A 22,488-nucleotide genomic window follows, 5' to 3' on the forward strand; every position below is an offset into this window, starting at 1 on the left:
CAGCATGGCAGAACTCAAACCCAGGATCTGGCCCCCAAATCTACGCTCCCTCCAGTATGCTTGGCTCACCCTCCTGCTGTCTGGTTTTTCCTCTCTCCCCAGCACACAGCACAGTGGGTTGAATGAATGCAATGATGGCCCAGCAGAGTTTATACAGAGAAGGTGCTGGGTCTTACCCCAAGGTTCTTACCATGTAGGCTGCAGAGGCCAGTTCGTAAATGATGGCCTGGGCCCCAAGCTCTGTCACACTAATCAGTCCTGAAATGTTGGCACAGACACACACAAAACACATCTTAGGAGGTGGATTAAAGCAAACATTTTCCTTATGAAACTAAAACATATCTTAATTTAAAAGAAGCTTGGGTGGTACCTGAGTGGCTCAGTCAGGTAAGTGTCTACCTCTTGGTTTCAGCTCAGATTATGATCTCATGGGTCATGACATTGGGCCTCACAGGCTCCGCACTCGGCAGAGAGTCTCTGAAAATTCTCTCCCCTTCTCCCCAACTCATGCATACACGCACAATCTTTCTCACTCTCTCAAATAAATAAATCTTTTAAAAAAAGAATTTTAAAAGAAGCCAGGACTGCTCCCAGAAGGAAGCAAAACCAAAGGCAGAATTCACTATCTGTGCTGAGGAGAGCCCCAGAGGTCCACTCCTAGGAAGCTTCCAAGAACTAGAGCAGCTAAGACCTGAAACGAGTTCAATCTGCAAGCTCCTGTTCTACCAAGGAACAAAACATCAGGTTTAAAGTAGAAAACAACAAGGCTCCTAAAGTTGCAGGTCATTCCTTGGGGAGACGTAGGATCCCAATGTGGGAAGAAAAGGATGGAAAGCAGTGGGACTCTGTATAGACATGGTGGGACTACTGGAGTATCCAAATGTCCCCCAGGAACTTTAACATCAATTATTTATCATCCTCTGTCTCTATTATTTCCTCTATAACTTTACTGGCAATAAGATGGCTAAGGTGAGGGGCATCTTGGTGGCTCAGTGGATGAGTGTCTGCCTTCGGCTCAGGTTGTGATCCTGGGGTCTTGGGATTGAGTCCTGCATTGGGCTCCCCGTGGGGAGCCTGCTTCTCCCTCTGCCTATGTCTCTGCCTCTCTCTCGATCTCAGTCTCTCATAAATAAATAAATAAAATCTTTAAAAAATAGATGAGTAGGGTAAATACCTATGACCAAAATTAATACAGCTCTGATAGAAATAAAGATCACATCAAAAACAGAGCCAACAAGCCACTATGTTTGAAAATGGCTTAAAAACTTGCACAATGCCTAGCAAAAGTCAGTGGAAATAGAAGGTCTGAGAAGTCACGAGACCCATAATTGGGTTTCTGTTCTCCCTCTCCATGACCCTGGCAAACCTTTTAGATGTGTCCTCCCTTTCTGAATGTATAAAGCCTCACTCAACTGGAATACGCTTATGGTCAGGCAAGGATTTACACCTTAGCTTCCCTAGTTGGAAACTTCCCTGAGCACTTGACATAAGGGAAAGGAAGGAGAAGTAAGGCCTACATCTCTTAAAAAGCTCTGGAAACAAGAGTAGCCAGGCTGTTCTTGATTTCTACTGAACTGCTGACAAACCTGCAAGGAAGGTTCCAATCTCAAAGGTCCACCACTCGATGCACACCATGAACATACTGGGAATAGCCAGCTGGATGTAGGAGTTCCATTCTTGGAAACAGTCCCTAGTCCAACCTAGAGAACAGGGAAGAGAGAAAACAGCTTTTACTTTTCAACAGTCTCTGATACCAACAATTCTATATAACATGCCTGCTTCCTCCAAATGGCCAGGGACTGGGAGTAATCACAGTTGCCCACAAAAATAATATACTTTTTAAAGATGTCAAACAAGACCACAGTTTGAGATGGTGGAAACAGGGCTGGCAATACTTCGTGAAACTGAAGTATGTATATGCCCTCCCACCCACACATTTCATGACTGGGTATAAATGGCAGAGACGCTTTCATAGACCTCCATAAGAACACATGTAGGATATTCACTAAGGCAGGTTGTGGCTGTAGGCTAATGGGGGCATCAAGGAGATCATCACTAGGAAACTAAATCCATGTGAAAATATACCGCTCACATGCAATGATTGTAAAAATAGATCTTTTCAACTCTCAAAATTTAAAACTTCTGTGCATCAAAAAACACCATCAACAGAACAGAATCTGGCGATGCCTGGGTGGCTCAGTGGTTGAGCATCTGCCTTGGGCTCAGGGCATGGTCCCAGGATTGAGTCCCACATCGGGCTCCCTATGAGGGAGGATTCTACTTCTCCCTCTGCCTAAGTCTCTGCCTCTCTCTCTCAGTCTCTCTCATGAATAAATAAATAAATCTTTAAAAAAATTAAATAAGATATACAAATAGCCATAAGCACAAGAAAGAATGCTCAACATCCCTAATCATTAGGAAAATGCAAATCAAAATCACAATAAGATGATACCTCACAAGGATGTGTGAGATGTCATCATTAAAATGCCTTCTTTAAAAAAGAAACAGAAAATGGTATGTCTTGGTAAGGATGTAGATAACGTTGTAACCATTGTGTACTATTGGTGGGAATCTAAAACAGTGCAACCACTATGGAAAGTAAAGTGATGTGGTTCCTCAAAAAAATTAAAAATAAAAGTATCATATTATCCAAAGTATCACCTCTGAAGATACATAAAAAGAATTGAAAGCATGACCTCTAGGAGCTATCTGCACACCTATGTTCATAGCAGCATTATTCACAAGAGCCAAATGGTGGAAGCAACCCAAATGTTCATCGACAGATGAGTGAATAAGCAGAATGTGAAATACAAACATACAAACATACACACACACACAATGGGGTATTACTGAGCCTTAAAAGGGAAAGAGAGTCTGACACATGCTACAACATGGATGAACCCTGAGGACACTATGCTAAGACACAAAAAGAGGAATACTGTAAGATTCCACTTACATGAGGTATCAAAGGGACTCAAACTCGGAGACTGAAGGTGGAATGATGAAACAGTGGTCAACAGAGGACAGAAAGAGGGGCAGCAGGAGTTACTCCTTCATGGGAACAGAGTTCCAGTTTTGCGAGATGAAAAAGTTCTGGAGATGAGTGGTGGTGATGGTTGCCCTACAATGTGAATGTGCTTCACACTACTTAACTATACACTTAAAAATGTTTAAGACAGCAAACTTTATGTTATATATACTTCACTACAATTTAAATCAAAACAATAAAATATTGTGCTAAGTCAGCGAGGTCAGTAACATTTTTCATAAAGGGCCAAATAGTAAATATTTTCAACGTCATGGGCCAAATGGTCTCTGTCGCCACTGCTCAACTCTGCTGTAGCAGCACAAGAACAGCCACGGGCATGTGCAAATGATTAGGTGTGGCTGTGTTCCAATCAAATTCTAGTTACAAAAACAAGCTATGGCTGGATTTGCTTTGTAGGGTGGTCTGCCAATCTCCAGGCCAAGTGAAAAAAAAAGAAATTTAAACTATCATACTATTAGGTAAATATAAACATCCACACAGCCAAAAAATAAAACCACTTTGCATTTCTTGAAGATGCAAAGCAAAAGACATACACTAAACACAGAGAGGGTGCCTCAAGGGAGGAGAGTGGGAATTGTAAAACGGAGAGAGAAATAGTCTAAAACAGGAGAGAGGGGCTGCCTGCAAGAAATGATACCAGCGTGCCATGAATTTGAGCACGAGAAATTCAATGCTTTGGATCTGAGGTCTAGGACACAAAAGGGATAGAAGGGGCAGGGGAGGAAGGCACTGAAAAACACAGGAATTTCTGTAACATAAGAACAAAGAACCTTACCTTACTGGCCACAAGGGAAGAGAGAGGGTCTGAGACCCCACCCCATATTCCCAAATTTGGAAGTGAAGCCATCAAGAACCAATGCAGAATGTTTCACATCAATTACATGATAGCTGGGGCTGGTAAGAAGTGAAAAGGGATCAAGGCATAAGCCCCAGTGAGCAGGGAGCATTAGGAACCATGAAAGCACTGTCCCCTCCTCTGTCCCCCATCAAAAGACCAGAAAACCTGCCTGCCAACCTGCAGCCATGGGTACGAACAAGCCATGAGCAGAAAGGGTCACCATGTGTAAAAGAGGGCTTGAACCTGAGGTGCAGTCATGCTCAGGAAACCTAAGATGAGACACGGGGACTGGAGCAGGTGTACTTTATTTGATCTGAGCAGACACAGAACCTTCACAAAATGGACAGGGCATATATGGGACTCACAGGGGAAACAACCTCCTTGGGGAATAAGCTCACAGATAAAATCATAAACAGGCCAGTCAAAACCACAATCTGAGATAGCAGGCATAAATCAGACAAAGCTTCATGAAATTAAGTGTGGTTTTCTTTTTTTTTTTAAGATTGTATTTATTTATTCATGAGAGACACAGAGCGAGAGAGAGGCAGAGACACAGTCAGAGGGAGAAGCAGGCTGGTTGCAGGGAGCCTGATGCGGGATTCGATCCCGGGACTCCAGGATCACACCCTGGGCCGAAGACAGGTGCTAAACTGCTGAGCAACCCAGGGGTCCCCTTAAGTGTGGTTTTCAACACATTTAAGATATGTGCCATAACGAATCTGCCAATTAAACTATAACATGGTATTTTAGCACATCAAATCAAACAGAAGTTCCAACTTTAGAGTATTAAAATGCAAAAAAATATGAGTCCTAGAATTAACAAAATGGGTAGAGGTATGGCCCAGGAATAAACATAAAAAAATCTAGTCTTTTAAGCTAAGTAAATGTTATGAAGAGGAAAAAAACGCTTAGGACAAGTATTTTGGGGGTAGGAAAAAAACTCATCTCCGTGGTCACAAACAGTACTTTGGAAATCCTACTGTAATGGAAAAAGTCTACCCGCAGAGAGGGGAGGGCCTCTCACACTAGGTAACAGATGCAGGACACCATCTGGAAAGGCACATCCAAGTCGGCACCCTGAACCACTGCCTGCCACCACTATCCTTAAACACAGTCAGAGAAGGTAACCTTGCCCACTAGACAAGCAGGCTAAGATAATCCCTTGAGGAGGAATAAAAGTAAGAAAAAAGAGATTAAAAAAACAAATTGACATTTTTTTATATTAAGACTGTGTGAATGAGTATGGTGTGAGAAAACTGAAAGAGTTTTGTAATTAAACCTTTTTTTTTTTTTAAAGATTCTATTTATTTATTTATTTGGTACAGAGAAAGAGTGCACAACCATGAGTGTTGAGGGTGGGGTGGCCAGAGGGAGAAGGAGAAGCAGACTCCTTGCTGAGCAGGGAACCTGATGTGGGGCTCAATCCCAGGACCTGGAGATCATAACCTGAGCTGAAGGCAGACGCTTAACCAACTGAGCCACCCAGGCACCCCAAACATTTTGTACATAATCTTAAAACTGCTTTTAAGGTGGTTAAAGGCATTTATGGAATTGATGTATTAGACCTAAGATTTTAATTAAACGTGTAAAAGTGACAAATTTACAGTTAAGTGTTTAAATGATTGGGAAATCTAAATTGTTAATTCTAAGTTTTGGGGTCTTAGTTATGTAAGTATTGAGTGAATATTTAGAGAAATGTTGATTATTTAAATAATATTAAATAGTTATTAATTTCACAGCAGGTAAATCAATCCACACCAAAATCTTATCCTGCCCCCCCCCAACATTAAAGATCTACCAACCAGGTATAAGGAACGAGATCCACAGTTCTAGGGTCCCAAATATGCATTTGTGTTTATAAAAAACTATTTAGATATGGCCCTTTTCCTACATCATTAGAATTGAGGGGTGGGGAGGAGATAAAAACAAAGACATTGGGGATCCCTGGGTGGTTCAGCAGTTTGGTGCCTGCCTTTGGCCCAGGGTGTGATCCTGGAGACCCGGGATCGAGTACCATTTTGGGCTCCCTGCATGGAGCCTGCTTCTCCCTCTGCCTGTGTCTCTGCCTCTCTCTCTCTCTCTCTGTGTGTCTCTCATGAATAAATAAAATATTTTAAAAAATAAAAGACATAAATTGAGCAAGGAGCTAAGAATCACTTTGCATAATATATATGAGATCTCCTTTGTCACCTGATTTATTCATCGTTGGTAATTAGCCACCTCTGCAGAGGCCCTTAGTTTGTCTCATAACCAGATGATTGACGTACAATATAAAATACTTATGATGGTCCGAAAAAAGGCCACACTACAGAGATTGAGAGAGCAGATTAGTGGTTGCCTGGGGCTCATGATGACGTCAGGAACCAACCAGGGTCATGAGGAATCATTTTGGGTGATGGAAATGTCCTAAAACTGTATCATATACAGTTCTGCATGTAATATAAATGTAACTATTAACATACAGGCACCTGTATTATATATCCCAACAAAGCTGTTACAAAACAGGCAAAACAGTTCAACTTTGAAACCTAAAGATACGAAATGATTAAGAACTGTGATCTGACGAGAGGAAATGACTGAACACCATGTGCGTTTAGATGTGGAGGCTGGGCAGAATGGCAGATGTTTTCTAAGATTTCATTCCTGCTTTTAAAAATGAAAAGAAAAATGAAGGGAGGTTGATTGTAAGAAAGGGTTAAGGTATAAGGGCCTAAGCTCGCACTTCTTTTATCATTTTTAACAGGTTAGTTTTGTTTTTAAATGTGCATAAAGTATGTTTATTGTGGGCAAACCCTGATCTCGAGTCTGTGGCATTTCTACAAATATACTGGGACCCAGTAGATTGAAATAATTTTCCCACATGTGACACAATTTCAGTTTATTTATCTAAGAAGTAATTACACCCATTAGTAGAATGATAAATAACTTTCCTGGGGAACATCTTTGTCAGGTAGGAGCACGCATGGAATCTAGCAAGGTAAGAGTATCCAGGGTGATTGCAGGAGAAGAGCCACAGCTGTTTACATACCCTGAGCACTTTCATGGCTCCCAGCTGTGGCAGAGACCACGACCTACCTACCTAAATCCATGTCCTTACTTTCACAGAAATAAACTTACAAAAAGTTTGGGGGCCACATGTACATTTCTTTCAGCTTAACAGGACTGTGTGGCTAGGTACTGGCCAACAGGACAAATCAGAATTGGGTGTGGGCAACTTTCAGAAAATTTAACACATTTAAAGGGAGAATGTCCCGTTCTTCACCCTCCTCCTTCCTACAAACTTGATAGCAATGTTGTAGCCATTATGATCTGTGGAGTGACCTTGGGAATGGAAACTATATACTGCAAAGAAATAAGGTAAATAGAGCTTGGAACCAGGACCTCTATTAACCTACTTAATGCCCCTTATGGTTGGATACAATGCTATGGCATATAGCTTAGGCAGCAGATCCACCTCTGTGCTCAGAAAAGGACACTGAAGGCATATGCTAGGATACATGGTGAGTGAAGCCCAGGGGGGGTTCCAGCCCTCCCTCCAAGTGGCAACCTGTGTGAGCTCAACTAGCAGTGATGGCCCTGGACATGATCGTGACACTATAGACAGACATAACATCCCTAGACACCTACCTCAGAATTTTTTGCAAGTGAGAGAAAAATAAACCCCAATTTTTCTAAAGAAATTGTTATCCATAGCAGAATGAAATCCTAACTAATACAAACACTATCTGTAATCTTTATTTTTTAAGTGGAAGAAACAAAATGTTAACATCTATTAAATCTGGTATTGTAAATTATGAGTGTTGTGTTATTCTCTACTTCCCTGTGACTTTTAAATATTCAGTAATTTGTAACTGCAATGCTATATACACAGGGCCAAAAACACAGGATACAGAATCCAATCAGATGCCATTAAAATCTGTGTTCCAGTTATCAGGAAGGACATCAAAAGACTACAAAATCTAATCAGGTGAGAAAGGTGGAGGACAAGATAACAGAATTACATAAAGATGCAAATCATCTGATGGAATGGCATGATATAAAGCATCCTTACAGCCAGAGAGCTGAAGAAATGTAGAGAGAAGGAAATACAAAAGCCAAGCAAGCCATTAAAACACAAGCTACTCAATATCAACCACCATCAGGGAAATGAAAGTCAAATCACAGGATAGCTTTTCCTACCTAACAGGATACCTTGAATGAATGAATAAAACAAAGAAGAAAAAGAAAAGAGAAAGAGAAAGAAAGAAAAGAAGAAAAGAAAGAGAAAAGAAAAGAAAAGAAAGAAAAAAGAAAAGAAAAGAAAAAAGTTAAGTTGGTTTAGATGTGGTGGGAATGTAAAATCATGTAGCCAGTTTGGAAAAGTCTGACAATTCTTCAAATGGCTAATCATAGAATTGCCATATGACTTATCAATCCTACTCCTAGTTATTTACCCCAAAGAACTGAAAGATATATCCACACAAAAACTTGTACGTGAATGTTGACAGCAGCATTATTCATAATAGCAGAAAAGTGAAAACCAAATATCCATTAACTGTTGAATGGATAAGTTAAACATGGTATATCCATATGATGGAATATTACTCTGTTGTAAAAAGAAATGAAGTACCGATATACACTACAGCATGGATGAACCTTGAAAATATTATGCTAAGTAAAATAAACCACTTGCAAAGGATCACATATTGTAAGGTTAAATTTTGTGAAATGTTCAGAATAGCAAATTCACAGGCAGGAAGTAGGTTAACGGCTGCCAGAAAGATATGAAAATATATCAAAGAAGCTCAACAAACTGCAAAGCAATGAGATCCACAGCAAGACATATTATAACCAAATTAAAAAACCAAGAATTTTTTAGGCAGCAGGAGAGAAGTGACTCATCACATACAAGAAATCTACAGTAAGATTAATAGCCAGTTTCTCATCAGAAACCATGGAGGCCATAAAGCAGTAGAATGACACAAATAAATTGCTGAAAGAAAAAAGCTGTCAGCCAAGAATTTTGTATCTGATGAAAGTATCCTTAAAAAATGAGGGAGAGGGCAGCCCTGGTGGCGCAGCGGTTTAGCGCCACCTGCAGCCCGGGGTGTGATCCTGGAGACCCGGCATCGAGTCCTACATCAGGCTTCCTGCATGGAGCCTGCTTCTCCCTCTGCCTGTGTCTCTGCCTCTCTCTCTCTCTCTCTCTCTGAATAAATAAATAAATAATATTTTTAAAAAATGAGGGAGAAATTTAGGACACCTGGGTGGCTCAGTCAGTGAAGCATCTGTCTTTAGCTCAGGTTATGATCTCGGGGCCCTGGGATTGAGTCCCACATCAGGCTCCCTGCTCAGTGAGGAGTTGGCTTTCCCCTCTCCCTCTGCCCCCACCCCCTGCTCATGCTCACATTCTCAATCTCTCTCCCCCAAATAAATAAATAAGATCTTTTTTAAAGTGAGGGAGAAATTAAAACATACCTAGCTAAACAAAAGCTGAGGGATTTTTGTTACTACCAGACCTGCCCTAAAGGAAATGTTAAAGGGAGCCCTTCAGGTTGAAAGGATGCCAGAGATAACTCAAAGTTGTGTAAACAAATAAAGACAGTGAAGGTAACTATATGGGCAAATATAAAACACAGTATTATTGTATCTTTGGTTTGTAACTCCATGTTTTATTGCCTCCATAATTCAAAAGACAAATGCACAGAGAAGAATTACAAATCTTCATTACTAGACACACATGAATAAAGATGTGATCAGTAACAACAAAAAGGGATGTGGGAGAAAGCGGTATGTATAGAAGCACCATTTTTGGATGCTATTGAAGTTAATTTGGTATCTATTCAAACAGAATTGTTATAATTTTTTTAAAAGATTTTATTTATTCATGAGAGACACACACAGAGAGAGATAAGAGGCAGAGACACAGGCAGAGGGAGAAGCAAGCTCCATGCAGGGAGCCCGATGTGGGACTCGATCCCGGGTCTCCAGGATCAGACCCTGGGCTGAAGGCAGGCGCTAAACCGCTGAGCCACCCGGACTGCCCCAATTGTTATAAATTTAAGATGTTCAATATAATCCCCACAGTAACTATGAAGAACGAATCTAAATTATCTATACAAAGGAAATGGGAGTGGAATCAAAACAGTTCACTACAAAAAAAAATCAACTAAACAAAAAAGAAGGCAGTGGAGGAGGGAATAAAACACAAAAAAAAGTATAAAACATACAGAAATCAAATAGTAAAATGGCAAAGAAAGTCTGCCCTCATCAGTAACTACTTTAAATGTAAGTGGATTAAATTCTCCAATCAAAAGGCAGATGCTGATGGAATGCACCAAAAAAAAAAAAAAAAAACCATGATCTAACTATATGCTGTCTACCAGAGACTCACTTCAAAGACAGTGACTTACCAAGCAACAAATAGGCTGAAAAGGAGAAAAATATATCTCATCCAAATAGTAATCAAAAAAACAAAACAAAACAAAACAAACAAACAAAACAAATAGTAACCAAAAGAGAGTTGGGGTGGCTATACTAATGTGAAACAAAAAAAAATTTTTAAGTCAAAATCTGTTACAAAGAACAAAAAAATAAAATAGTTCATAAAGAAGACATAATTTTAAACAGGTATGTACCAAACAACAGAGCCCCCCAAAATATGAAGCAAACATTGATAGAACTGGAGAATTAGTTCCACAAAATAGCTGGAGACACCAGTACACTATTTTCAGTAATGAATGGAACATATGGACAGATGATCATTAAGGAAATATAGAGGGCTTAAAACAATACTATACACCAAGCCCTACCAGACATCTACAGAACACTCCACTCTATATCAGCAATATTCTCGAATGCACATGGGGCATTGTCCAGGACAGACCATACTTTAGGCCACAAAAAAAGTTTAAATTCATTTAAAAAGACTGAGATGATACAAAGTATCTTCCCCAACCACAAGAGAAGAAGGAAAGAAACCAATAATAGAAGGAAATCTGAAAAACTCACATACATGTAAAAATTAAACATGTTCTTAAATAAAACACAGGGAAATCAGAAAATACTCTGAAACAAAAGAAAACAAATACACAACATGTCACATGAGGAGCAGAAAAGGAGAACTCCAAGGTAAATTTATAGATTAAAAAAAGAGAAAAGCTCTCAAATCGATAAAACTAATTTTACACACTGGATTTCGAAAAAGAAAAAGAGCAAATGAAACCTAAAGCTAGAACGATATAAATACTGAAAATTAAAGCAAACATAAATGAAATAAAGGAAAGAAAAATAATAGAAGAAAGCAAAAACTGATTCTTTGGGGGAAAAAAACAGATCAACAAAATTGACAACACTTTAGCTAAACTGACCAAGAGAAAAAGAGCAAAGATTCATAACTAAAATAAAAAATAACAGGAATGCCTAGGTGGCTCAGTGGTTAAGCATCTGCCTTCAGTTCAGGGCGTGATCCCAGGGTCCTGGGATCGAGTCCCACATCAGGCTCCCTACAGGGAGCCTGCTTCTTCCTCCGCCTGTGTCTTTGCCTCTCTCATGAATAAATAAATTAAATCTTTTTTTTCTTAATTTTTATTTATTTATGATAGTCACACAGGAAGAGAGAGAGAGAGGCAGAGACACAGGCAGAGGGAGAAGCAGGCTCCATGCACCGGGAGCCCGACGTGGGACTTGATCCCGGGTCTCCAGGATGGCGCCCTGGGCCAAAGGCAGGCGCCAAACCACTGCGCCACCCAGGGATCCCCACCCCTTTTTTTTTAAACCATTGGATAGTACACTTTATTTTATTTATTTATTTTTTTATTTTATGATAGTCAGAGAGAGAGAGAGAGAGAGAGAGGCAGAGACATAGGCAGAGGGAGAAGCAGGCTCCATGCACCGGGAGCGCGATGTGGGATTTGATCCCGGGTCTCCAGGATCGCGCCCTGGGCCAAAGGCAGGCGCCAAACCTCTGCTCCACCCAGGGATCCCAAATAAATTAAATCTTAAAAAAAAAAAAAATCCTCAACAAAATACTGACAAAACACACCCAGCTGCATATTAAAAGGATGGTAACACTGTGACCAAATGGAATTTATCCCAGGAATGCAAGCAATGATTAACACCAATCAATGTGATGCATCATATTAATAAAACGAAGAGGGGAAAAACAAATAGTGCTCATCTCAGTTAATGCAGAAAAAAAAAAATCCAACACCACTTTAGGAACAAAAACACTCGACAAAATAGGAATAGAGGAAATTTTCTCAATCTGATGAAGGGTTTCTATGAAAATGCCACAGGTATCATATTGATGGTTAAAGGCTAAAAATTCTAACCCTGAAATCAGAAACAAGACAAAGATAACTCGCTTTTGCTACTTCTATTCAACATTGCACTGGAAGTTCCATCAGATCAATTAATCAAGAATAGGAAAGAAGAAGTAAAATCCTCTCTATTCACACATAGCGTGATCCCACATGTAGAAACGCCCTAAGAACCTACAGGAAAGGTGCTAGGGCTACAGAAAATAGATGGAGGTACTGGGGGCTTGAGCGAGGGAAAATGAGAGGAGTTTTGCTTAATTGATACAAAGTTTCTTTTTGGGGGGCGATAAAAATGGTTTTGAAATAGATGGTGGTGACAGTTACGCATCATGAATGTACTAAATGGTTAAGACAGCAAATTTTACATGATATTTTTCACAATTTTAAAGATTAGAAAAAATCTATTTTACTAAATTTACAAATGCATGTTAAACTATTTAAGGGAATTTAGATAACCTGTAAGTGGTACTGATTGTTTAAGAGAGTTCAATCTGTTCACCTGAGTTAAGACACTGATCCAACTTCACTTGTATTGCAAAGAACAATTAGGATTTTCTACCTGCAATTTTAATTAAGTATCAATTCTTATAACCCAACAGCTGCCAACAGTTCTCTATGACCAAAAGCTGCCTTCATGGACATAAAATTTTTTAAAAATCTCATAGTGACCTATCACTTTTATATTTTCACTGATTTAAATATTTTCTATAATTTTCAAATTTCCCAAAAGATCTAAAAAACAAAACTCTCTTGGGGAAAAAAAATTCCCAAACCCAGAATTATATCCTTCTGAATAACAAATAACATAATGTAAGAAATGAAAGTCCTCGTACCTCCCCAGGTGTCGACATGGAGTTTTCTCCACCAGACGTACAGGAAAAGAAGAGCAGACAGGAGGAACTGGGAAGTGGTGTTTGCCCAGGCAGATCCTCTGAAGGAGAGAACGTGAGCATTCCCTGTGAGTGCATTCCATCCAAGTACAAAGAAACAGGCTACCCCTCACAAGCTTTGGTTCCATTAAAGAATCACAGTCTTCAGAAAAGCCTAGAACCTGTGGGGTATCTTTTAATGATTTAAATGCAGTACCCACGTAGAGCAGACTTGCTTTCTTTCCACCAACACTGAATTTTGTGGAAGAGCCCAATGTGACTATTCATCAACCAAAGACACAAAAGAACATAAACATTTGTCACCATTTCTCTGCTCACAGCCTGAAATAACCCATCAGATAAATTCATACACATGATTAAACAGAGTATCAAAACACAGCTACCATGTTCAAAACACTGGCCTACGGTTCATAGTGGTTTTATTTCCCAGGATTATAATAAATTTGTTTGCTATTATTACAAGGTAACCTTAAGAGCATCTTCAACAGATGACATTTTACACCACAAATAAAACGATCATCCTGGCACAGAGAGCCCGGGACTCTGCTTGCTTTCTACTTGTTCATTTCATTCTTCTGACCAATCCTCAAATTTTATTCTTATTAATCCATTATGGGTTCTTCTCTTACCCAACTACCCCCAAACTGTCCTTTGTAGATCTGTTCAAGAAACCTTTTTTTAAAGATTTTTATTTATTTAGTTAGTTCAAGGAACTTCTAAGAGAGGGTCTGCAAGGTGCACCTGCAGAGGAAACCCAGACCCCCACTCAGGTGTTTACATGGGTTGATGTCACCAGCTGATTCTTACCTCCCCCACGGCCAAAGCCTCTTTCAGTTTTCTGGCATAAGGAAGACGTCACAAACCTTTTTTTCATTAATTATCTTATATTCCACCTCTCCACTGTCATTCACTTAATGGCTTTTATATATATTTCCTACTGCAACTAATAGTAAGAAATAAATTTTCTATCGCCACCTGGTACACTATGTGTGCACACATTCATGCACACACACAACCAAAAGCCTCATAAAAAAAAAAAACCATACCTTCTCATATTTTCTATTCTATTTCATTTTATCTTATTCATAATATACTTCATTTTTTAAAGTGTCAATCATGACCCACTAAACCAGGCTTGGTCAACAAGTGCTGGTGTGACCACACCTGCCACGTGGGAGGGAGGTGGCTCTGGGCCGGCACATTAGAAGGTTCAAGTGAGGCATGGTCTGAGAGCATGGCACCTCCAGCAGGAGGTCCAAACTGACACTGCTTTCTATGTGGGATCCTCATATCCTCAAGCATCATAGAGATGGAAACGGCTCGATTTATTACGACTCAGAGATAGCAAGAGAATCCCTACAGTCCTCTGCCCCCTCCTGCCTTTGCTCCCGTCACCCATCTCAGTCTTCACAGGCTCCTCGGGCTAACTCCACGCCGACATGCAGGTGTCAGCTCATTCTCCTTCATCTCCTCCAACTGAGCCCCACAGGCCTCCCTTCCCACAGCCTGGGCGGGCTGCCCTTCCAGGTGCTCCAGAGCACCAGCACCATCCCTCCCCACCCCCACCCCATCATACTGAGCATCTCCCAGGAACCCCTCTCAGGCTTCTCCACTCCCCAGTCTCCCAGCCTCTGGGACTGGAGCCAGCACGCAGCAGACACTCAGTGCCTGTGGGTCACGACTTACACTACTCCGAGATCCAGGGCATAGAGCAGGAGGGCATTCATGCCCACATTGATCACATTTGCTGCAATCCCAGTGATCACTTGCGGCATGATGATCCCCTAAAGCCCCCAGACAAATAAGAAAACAAATAGCATTTTCAAAAGTTAATCAATTAGGTGGTATGAAATAATGGAAAATACCCGTACTGGTCTCTGCCCCCACCCCACTGCTGGTCTCCAGCACAGAGCTCGTAAATCCCTTGCAATATCCCCAGTGATAAGGGTACTAGGTGGCTCCTTTGTTCTAATATTGGTCTCATATTGGTCTTGACATGGAGTTCCTTAACCCTTTGGAATCTCTTGGGTGACAAGGGTGCCTTTTGTCCTCAGAGGTGACTCTGAGTGAGCTGCCAGATGGGAACTGGTCACCAGAAGAACCAAGCCATGATGAGAAGGTTGATTTTTTCAGTCCATCTCTCATGTGCCAGAAGGGGAGAGGGGCTAGGAACAGAGTACATGATCGATCCTGCCGACACAAGGAAGCCTCCATAAAAATCTCCAAAGCACAGGGTTCAGAGCTTCCAGGTTGGTGAACACGAGGACCTGCTGGGAAAAAGGCACCTCTTCCCACACACCTCGCCCTCTGGGTGTTCGTCTGCATTCTCTGTCATATTCTTTTATAATAAACTGGTAAATCATATGCAAATGTGCCCTAAGTTCTGTAAGTCGCTCTAACAAATGAATGAACCCCTGAGGAGGGGTCGTGGAAACTTGTGATGTGAAGCTGATCAGTGGAACAGGGGCAACCTACAGCCACAACCATCTGGAGGTAGGGAGGTCATGATGGGGACCGAACCTCCGCCAAGTGGAGGTCCATGTAACTTCAGGCAAACAGTGCCTGAATCAAGCTGAGAGGGAGAGAGCCACATGGCATCCAAACACCCCCGAAAGCCCCAGTAGAAGGAGAACGTGTGAGAGCCACGGGACTCGAAGGAGGGAGAGGAGGTGTACAGAGGGTCATCTCCACACTCACAGTTACTCGGGCAGGGACTTTTTTTTTTTTAAGACTTTATCTATTTATTTATGAGAGACACGGGTGGGGAGGGGTGGGGCAGAGGCAGAGGGAGAAGCAGACTCCATGCAGGGAACCCGACACGGGGACTCGATCCCAGGTCTCCAGGATCACGCCCTGGGCCGAAGGTGGCGCTAAACGGCTGAGCCACCCAGGCTGCCCGGGCAGGGACTTTATTTTTTTGTTTGTTTGTTTTGTTTTCCCGGCAGGGACTTTAAAGGACAGCATAGCCACAATGGGACCACACCAGCCAGGGTCCAAGCCACCAGGCCCGTCTCCTCCTTGGGCACCGCTGTGAGCACAACCAACCAGAAGTCTGTTGATGCTTCTGAATGACCCGCTGGGCCACAGCTGGTATCACAGAGAGGAGAGAAGGAACTGCCTAGACAGCAAATCACTTCCCAGCAGGCAGCATCACGGGAAGACCACCTGGGAGACACCTGGGCCAAGTGACTTCAGTTCTCCACCAGGGCCACGGGGAGGGCTCTCTGTGACGTTCTCTCACACAGAACACCCGCGAGGCCTGGCCCCGGCAGGTGCACGCTGAGCGTTCACCTCCGTGTTTTACGATGCCACCGTTCCTTGCTTCTTTTGGGTCTGTGCCCTACTCCACACTGGTCCTCAAATAAACATTTTCTGTAGGACTCTCCATTTTTTTAAAAATCGAGCTGACCACCATCAAGAGAGAGGGCCTTCCGTGGACAGAAGTCGCGGGAAGGCAAGCAGGTAGCTCACAGAAGAAGGACTTGGGGAGGTGGCAGGGTGAAGCAGAGCTCATCCTCAGCCTTCTCGTCCATGTCCCTTCTCCTTCTGGGGTACTGGGCACTGTGAACCCCGGGTACTTCTGGGGATGTGGGCGGAGGTACCCTGGGGCCTCTTCCCCTCCAACAGAGGCACCAGAGCCAGGCCTGGGCCAGACGCAAAGCAGGCAGGCAGCCCACAGAAGAGGTGAGGGGTGGAGTGTGTGGACTGTGGGGTAAAACAAGAGGTAGGCGCAGGAATCAGACAGATTGAAACAGGCCCCTCTCCTGTTTCAATCCTGTTTCGTCCAGATTTCCTGGACGAAATCTATCTAACAAGACTTCACGTCTCCCAGACAAGGAGCTCTGGGTAGGATTCCAGGGGGGGAAATATGAATTACTTTTATGGGGAAACTCCCTAAGAATATTTACTCTATGTTTCCAGTACCATGGAGTAAAAACATAAAAAAAATCTGTACCTGACTTTGTAAATATCTCGTCTGCAGCTGGAACAGGAATGCTGCCTATAACATAAAACAGAACAATACCTCCTGTTATGATGAAAGTGTAATTCCAACGGTTTCTATCAGCTTGGTTTTTCAAGAAGATACTTCCTCTTGATGTGACCTCATAATCGGAGAACCGGAGCCACACTAATCAATGCTAGGATGCTGAGTGTTTGAAATTTTCCAGAAAGGACTCCCTGATGAACTGACAAGTCAACCTCTAACTGGCTGACGCTGAAACCGCTCACGACCTTGACATCTGAATGGCTCCAACTGAGGGTGCCAGCTGGGGATATGTCCCCAAATCCCAGGGGAGCCCCTGGGAAACATCCTGATTAATTTGCAATTGAAAGTAAACCATGACATAAGGAAGGATCCTTCTTCCTCTGACCAGTGTGTCTATTTCATTTAAGCTGCCAGACCTCAAAGTGGTACAAGCTCTGAGAATCAGTAAGGGAAGGATGGCAGGTCCCAGAGATACATGCTGAACACGGAGAGGAATAGCACTGTGATAAATGAGTGGGGAGGCGCACGCATGACCACGTTCATGAGCTGTTTCACATAACACAATGCAAAGTATCCTTGACACTTACAGGAAGAGCGGGAATAAAAATCATCACGTAAATCTGGGCTATCCTGAAATAAATACAAACAGCCTTTGGTTAATACTCCAATAATTGATGGTCATGCTTCCTCACATTGAATCCATACATTATCTTCTAAAAAACTAAAGCTAAGCATAACTTATGTGGGGATATTTAATAACATTTCTAAGAGGCTTTATCTAACAACCCAAATTAACACTATATCAGCCCTGCTGAGTGTCCGCTTTCTAAAGGGGAGTTGGACTTTACATCTCTTAGCTCATTCTTAGCAGAAGCAGTGGAATGAACACAGCAAAATGAACTAAAATGTGGGTGAGAATCAGAAACTTTTTTTTTTTTTTTCAGAAACATTTTAGAGTGAGGACCATAGGTGTATCTCACATGGAAGCAAGACGAACAGTCTTCTCGAAAGGAGAGATGCCTCCTTGCATCCTACATACCCTGGAAACAATCCCAGAGAGCTTGCTGGAATTGTAGAGTTAAAAAAACAAAAACAAAAACACAAAAAAAACAACTGTGAAAACCAACATGAAGGCAAGTGTGTTGCTATTCTGCTTCCAGGGAGAAATACTCTGTGCATTTGCAAAACACCAGAACTGAACAACCCAGGAAAAGGCAGACCCAGGCCAAGGGTATTACCTTCTCGTCCTGTGTTTTTGCTCTGGGCAGGGCATCGGGTCACCAAGTTACACGGTGTCCCTGTGTGTCAGGGGGTCCCTGCCAGCCCTATATCCTGTGATCCACAAGTCCCAGCTCCCATTTGCCACGGGGCTCAAGTCCAGGTAACTGGCCGAGAATGTCAACACGAACAAAGGTAGGAGGACCAGACGGTCCCTTACTATGGATCTGGGGTTCTGACATGACAGACACTGCTGACCTGGAGACTTCGGGGTCCTGTTTCAAAAGCAAGAGGATACGCTCTGTGTTGATGAAGATGGCCCAGCACGGAAAGCAACACAGCATCAGGATGAGGATTCCTCTTTGCAGTATGATCCCCACGCGTTTCAGGTTCTTGCCTCCAAAGGACTTGAGATAGAAACATACAGTGAGGAAGAATGCCCCCTCGTGCTGGGCAGGCCAAGGCCGGGGCCCCTGCCCTCCAAACAGCTCCCCACAGGCCAGCGCCCCACCCCGCCTGCCATGCCTGCAGCCGGGCGGCCGCGTCTCCCACACCCCGGCGTCCGGGCCAAGCTGTTGGGGAGCTACTGGCACCTGTGGCACTTTGAACATGCCCTGGGATGACAAGGGCCCTGCTCCTGGGAAGAGGGACAGTTAGAAACAAGGGCACTGGTAGCAGAGAGCAGAGCTTAAATGGGGCAGGAAGAACTGGGTCCAGGTTAGGGCCTAGAAGATTCGTTCAGAAAACATGTCCTGAATTCCTCCTGCATGCCAGACGCATTCGGGACCCAGGATCTAACTCTGCAGTGAACAGAGCGGTCAGAGACCCTGGGGTCATGGAGTGGACTTTCTGGAAGGAAAAGGAGACAGACAGTGAACAGAGAAATACCTAAGATCCAGAGTGCTTTCCCTAGGACGTGGCAGTGATGTTTGGGGAAAAATAAAGCAGGGTGACAGGGGGAGTGTTGAGGGCCAGCACAGTTTTCACACTGGTGACGGGCGGCCTCCCTGGGAAGGTGATGTCAGCAGCTGATGGAATGAGCCAGGCAGACACATCTAGGAGAAGCAGGGCGGGGTGGCACTGGGTGGGGCACGGCTGCAGGCCCAGCAGCCTCGGCAGGGGCATGGGGTCACCGGACAGTTCCCAGCAGAGACACGACATAACCAGCTGAAGTTTTAGAGTGACGAGGGCACAGAAGCCAGAAGTGAGCAGCTGCTGGGTGGCCAGAGCACGGAGCAGAGAGCAGGCTGGGGTGGGGACACAGGCCAGGCCCAGACAGAAGCAGCCCCGATGGAGGCAGAGGGGCCCTGTGCCCCACAGTGCCTTTGGCCAAGTCTAGGCTTCTCGGGAGCCCTGCCCACACTCCTTTTCCTCCAAGGAACCTGAATTACTATCTCCTTCTACAACCAAAAAGGGGTCTAACTTAAACCACAGAACAAGAGTCAGTAGAAACAACAAATTAAATAAAAATAATGGCATATAAATGACACAGAATATTGTACAAATATCAAACGGAATGTGTATATCTACTTCTTTCCATGCATTCTCCAAAACATATGGTTTAATGGGAGGAAAACATAATAAAATCAAGTAGGTTTTAGAGTGGTGTGGGTGTACAGAGATGGAAACATCTGGAGGATACTGACCAAAAAGTTAATAGAAATAACTCCGAACGATTAAATATTAGTGATTTTTTTCCCCATCTTTTTCAAATACTTTTCCAGGTGACCTGCAGTTTCTAGATGTGCTTGATCTTTACAATCTTTTTATTTTATTTTTTAATAATTTTTTGTACAATCTTTTCATTTATTTGTTTTTTAAAGATTTTTTTTTTTTTAAAGATTTTATTTATTCATGAGAGACACAGAGAGAGAGGCAGAGACATAGGCAGAGGTTCTCAAGAAGCAGGCATGGGGACACAGGGAGCCTGATACAGGACTCAAACTCAGGACCCCAGGATCATGACCTGAGCTGAAGGGAGACGCTTAACCGCTGAGCCACCCAGACATCCCCTACATTAAGTCCTTTAGAGCCATATTTAGCTTAGCCTTTAAAAACTATCCCAGGATATCTTCATGCACAAACTGCTGGGGAGCTGAGTGCAATGGCTCAGGAGACACACCTATGCTCAGTGCTCCTCTTTCCTTAGGACAGAACCCTGTCCTCTCTGTTCCAGGCAGTGGGTTTGAAGGCAGGGCTCATCCATCACACATCCACCCATCATCCGTGCATCACCCATCTATTTAACCATTCACCACCATCTACCGAACCATCTATCCACCTGTCTATTTATTATCTATCTACCCAATCATCCACCCAACCATCTGTTTATCCATCTGTCTATCCCTCTACTCACCCATGTAGCCATCCATCATCCATCTATCCAACCATCTATCCACCCATCTACCCATTTCTGCTTGCTTCTCTGCCTTCATCTCACTCATTCAATAAACTTCCAGGGTACCCACTACATAACAAGCACAATGCTGAACCATAGGGATTCAAAGACTGAATGGGATAAAGCCTTTCTCCCCAAGCATCTCAGATCCTAGTAGGGAAACTGCTATGGCTGTAAAGTTGGTGGGTGAGATGGAAGACAGCACTAGGAATGAAAGGCCTGGACCAGAATCTGACTCTCCATCGATTATGCTAGCACACCAATCCGGAGTTCCCAATCCCACAAAAAGCAATGAGGATAGAGACAAATAAGCAGATTGTCTGCCATATGAAGATGGGAGATACAGGATTTGGACTTGAGCAGAAGGTGGTATATTCTTGTAAGAGACAATCCTAGAGGAGAAACAGTTCAGGTGGAAAAGCCAGATGAGTTTAGTCTGGTCGAGGTGAGGCTGAGATATCATGATGGACATTCAAGCCTGGCCCTCAGGAGACATGTGGGCTGGTGATGGAGATGTGAGTCTTAAACATCAGGTGAGGGTGTACAGTTTTACAATAGGAGAGATCACAACAGGGAAGAAAATGGAAAACCCAACCCCACCTGAGCACATGGACCCTGAGGACACAATTAGGAAAGCTGGCTGTGCTTGCATCTACAGCCACCAGCAGCATGGTATTTGACAAATAAAAGGCAACAGAAGCCATAAAGGGGATGGTCTCTTCTATCATCTCCCACAAGATAGGTAACCGACCAAAACAGGTGTGTGGGGGAGGGTGATTGGTACTCACCTGAGACATCAGTGTATCACAAGCGGAGGCCAAGCCAGTTCCAACGGAAATCCCAGTAACGTTTACAACCTGCAAGGAACAGCACAGAGCTTCAGCCAGCATCCAGGGGACTAGTGGGGGCAGAGTCACTGCCAACAGCTCCCTCTCGAAGGAGTAACCCATGATTTTATTTCACGTCAAACAGGTGACTGCTATTGTAAACAAAAATATAGCCTCTAAGAATCACAATCACTTTGCATCAACCAGAGTGGCTTACAACTGAGTTTTTCTCAACACAATGCACATTACAATGTCTATATTAAAAGGCTGAATTATGATTAATATCTAAAACCAATGCCCCTGGGGGCACCTGGGTGGCTCAGTCCATTAACCATCTGACTCCTCACTTCAGCTTCGGTTGTGATCTTAGCATCCTGGGATCAAGCACGGAGTTGGGCTCTGTGCTTGGCTGGGAGTGTGCTTTGGGATTCTCTCTCTCCCTCTGCCCCTGCCTCCCTCCCCTGCTCACATACTACTCTCTCTCTAAAATAAATAAAATCTTCCAATAAATAAACTTAATTACTTAATTAAATACGTGAATGAATGAATGGATGAATGCCCCTGGTCTGCGATGTGCATTTAATAATAATGACGGCAAACCCATTCTGAGCAAATGCTACATGCAGGTCCTGTCCCAAGCCCCTGTCAGGGCTGTCATGAGCACTATTCCCATTTTATGGATCACTTGAGCAAGTCACAGAAAGCTTCGGTCATTCGGATGGTGGCCTGAAGCTGGCAAGTCTGGCCTCAGGCTTTAACCCTCCCGTGAGAAACAGGGACTAATTCTGTGTCACCCTCTCGCCTTAACCTCACCCCAGGGCCCCTGACCATTAAGGGCACAGACAGTAACCTGGAGGTAAGGGTCCGAGCCCAATGTGCTGTTCTGCGATGGCAAGGGTTGGGGAGAACTGGAGACCCTATTTTCATCCCCAGTCTCACATTTAGCAGTGAGGTCAACCCCAGGTGAGTTAACTTCTTGG

General features: G+C 43.2%; 1 protein-coding gene across 5 annotated transcripts in view; it reads right to left on the reverse strand.

Annotated features, from left to right (window-relative positions):
- The window catches only part of ALDH3A2 (aldehyde dehydrogenase 3 family member A2), a 125,119-nt gene that overhangs the window by 95,066 nt on the left and 7,565 nt on the right, over positions 1-22,488 (reverse strand). For all 5 annotated transcript variants that reach the window (XM_025428212.2, XM_049110244.1, XM_035716876.2 and 2 more), the window contains exons 3-10: positions 21,470-21,538; positions 18,542-18,690; positions 17,653-17,695; positions 17,033-17,077; positions 14,764-14,861; positions 13,021-13,118; positions 1,587-1,700; positions 191-258 (exon numbers count right to left, since the gene is read on the reverse strand). In XM_025428212.2, coding sequence (XP_025283997.2) covers positions 191-258; positions 1,587-1,700; positions 13,021-13,118; positions 14,764-14,861; positions 17,033-17,077; positions 17,653-17,695; positions 18,542-18,690; positions 21,470-21,538 — 684 coding nt within the window. The remainder of the gene's footprint in view (positions 1-190; positions 259-1,586; positions 1,701-13,020; positions 13,119-14,763; positions 14,862-17,032; positions 17,078-17,652; positions 17,696-18,541; positions 18,691-21,469; positions 21,539-22,488) is intronic.

Source organism: Canis lupus, chromosome 5 (genome assembly GCF_003254725.2).
Source record: "Canis lupus dingo isolate Sandy chromosome 5, ASM325472v2, whole genome shotgun sequence".
NCBI classification, from domain to species: Eukaryota; Metazoa; Chordata; class Mammalia; order Carnivora; family Canidae; genus Canis; species Canis lupus.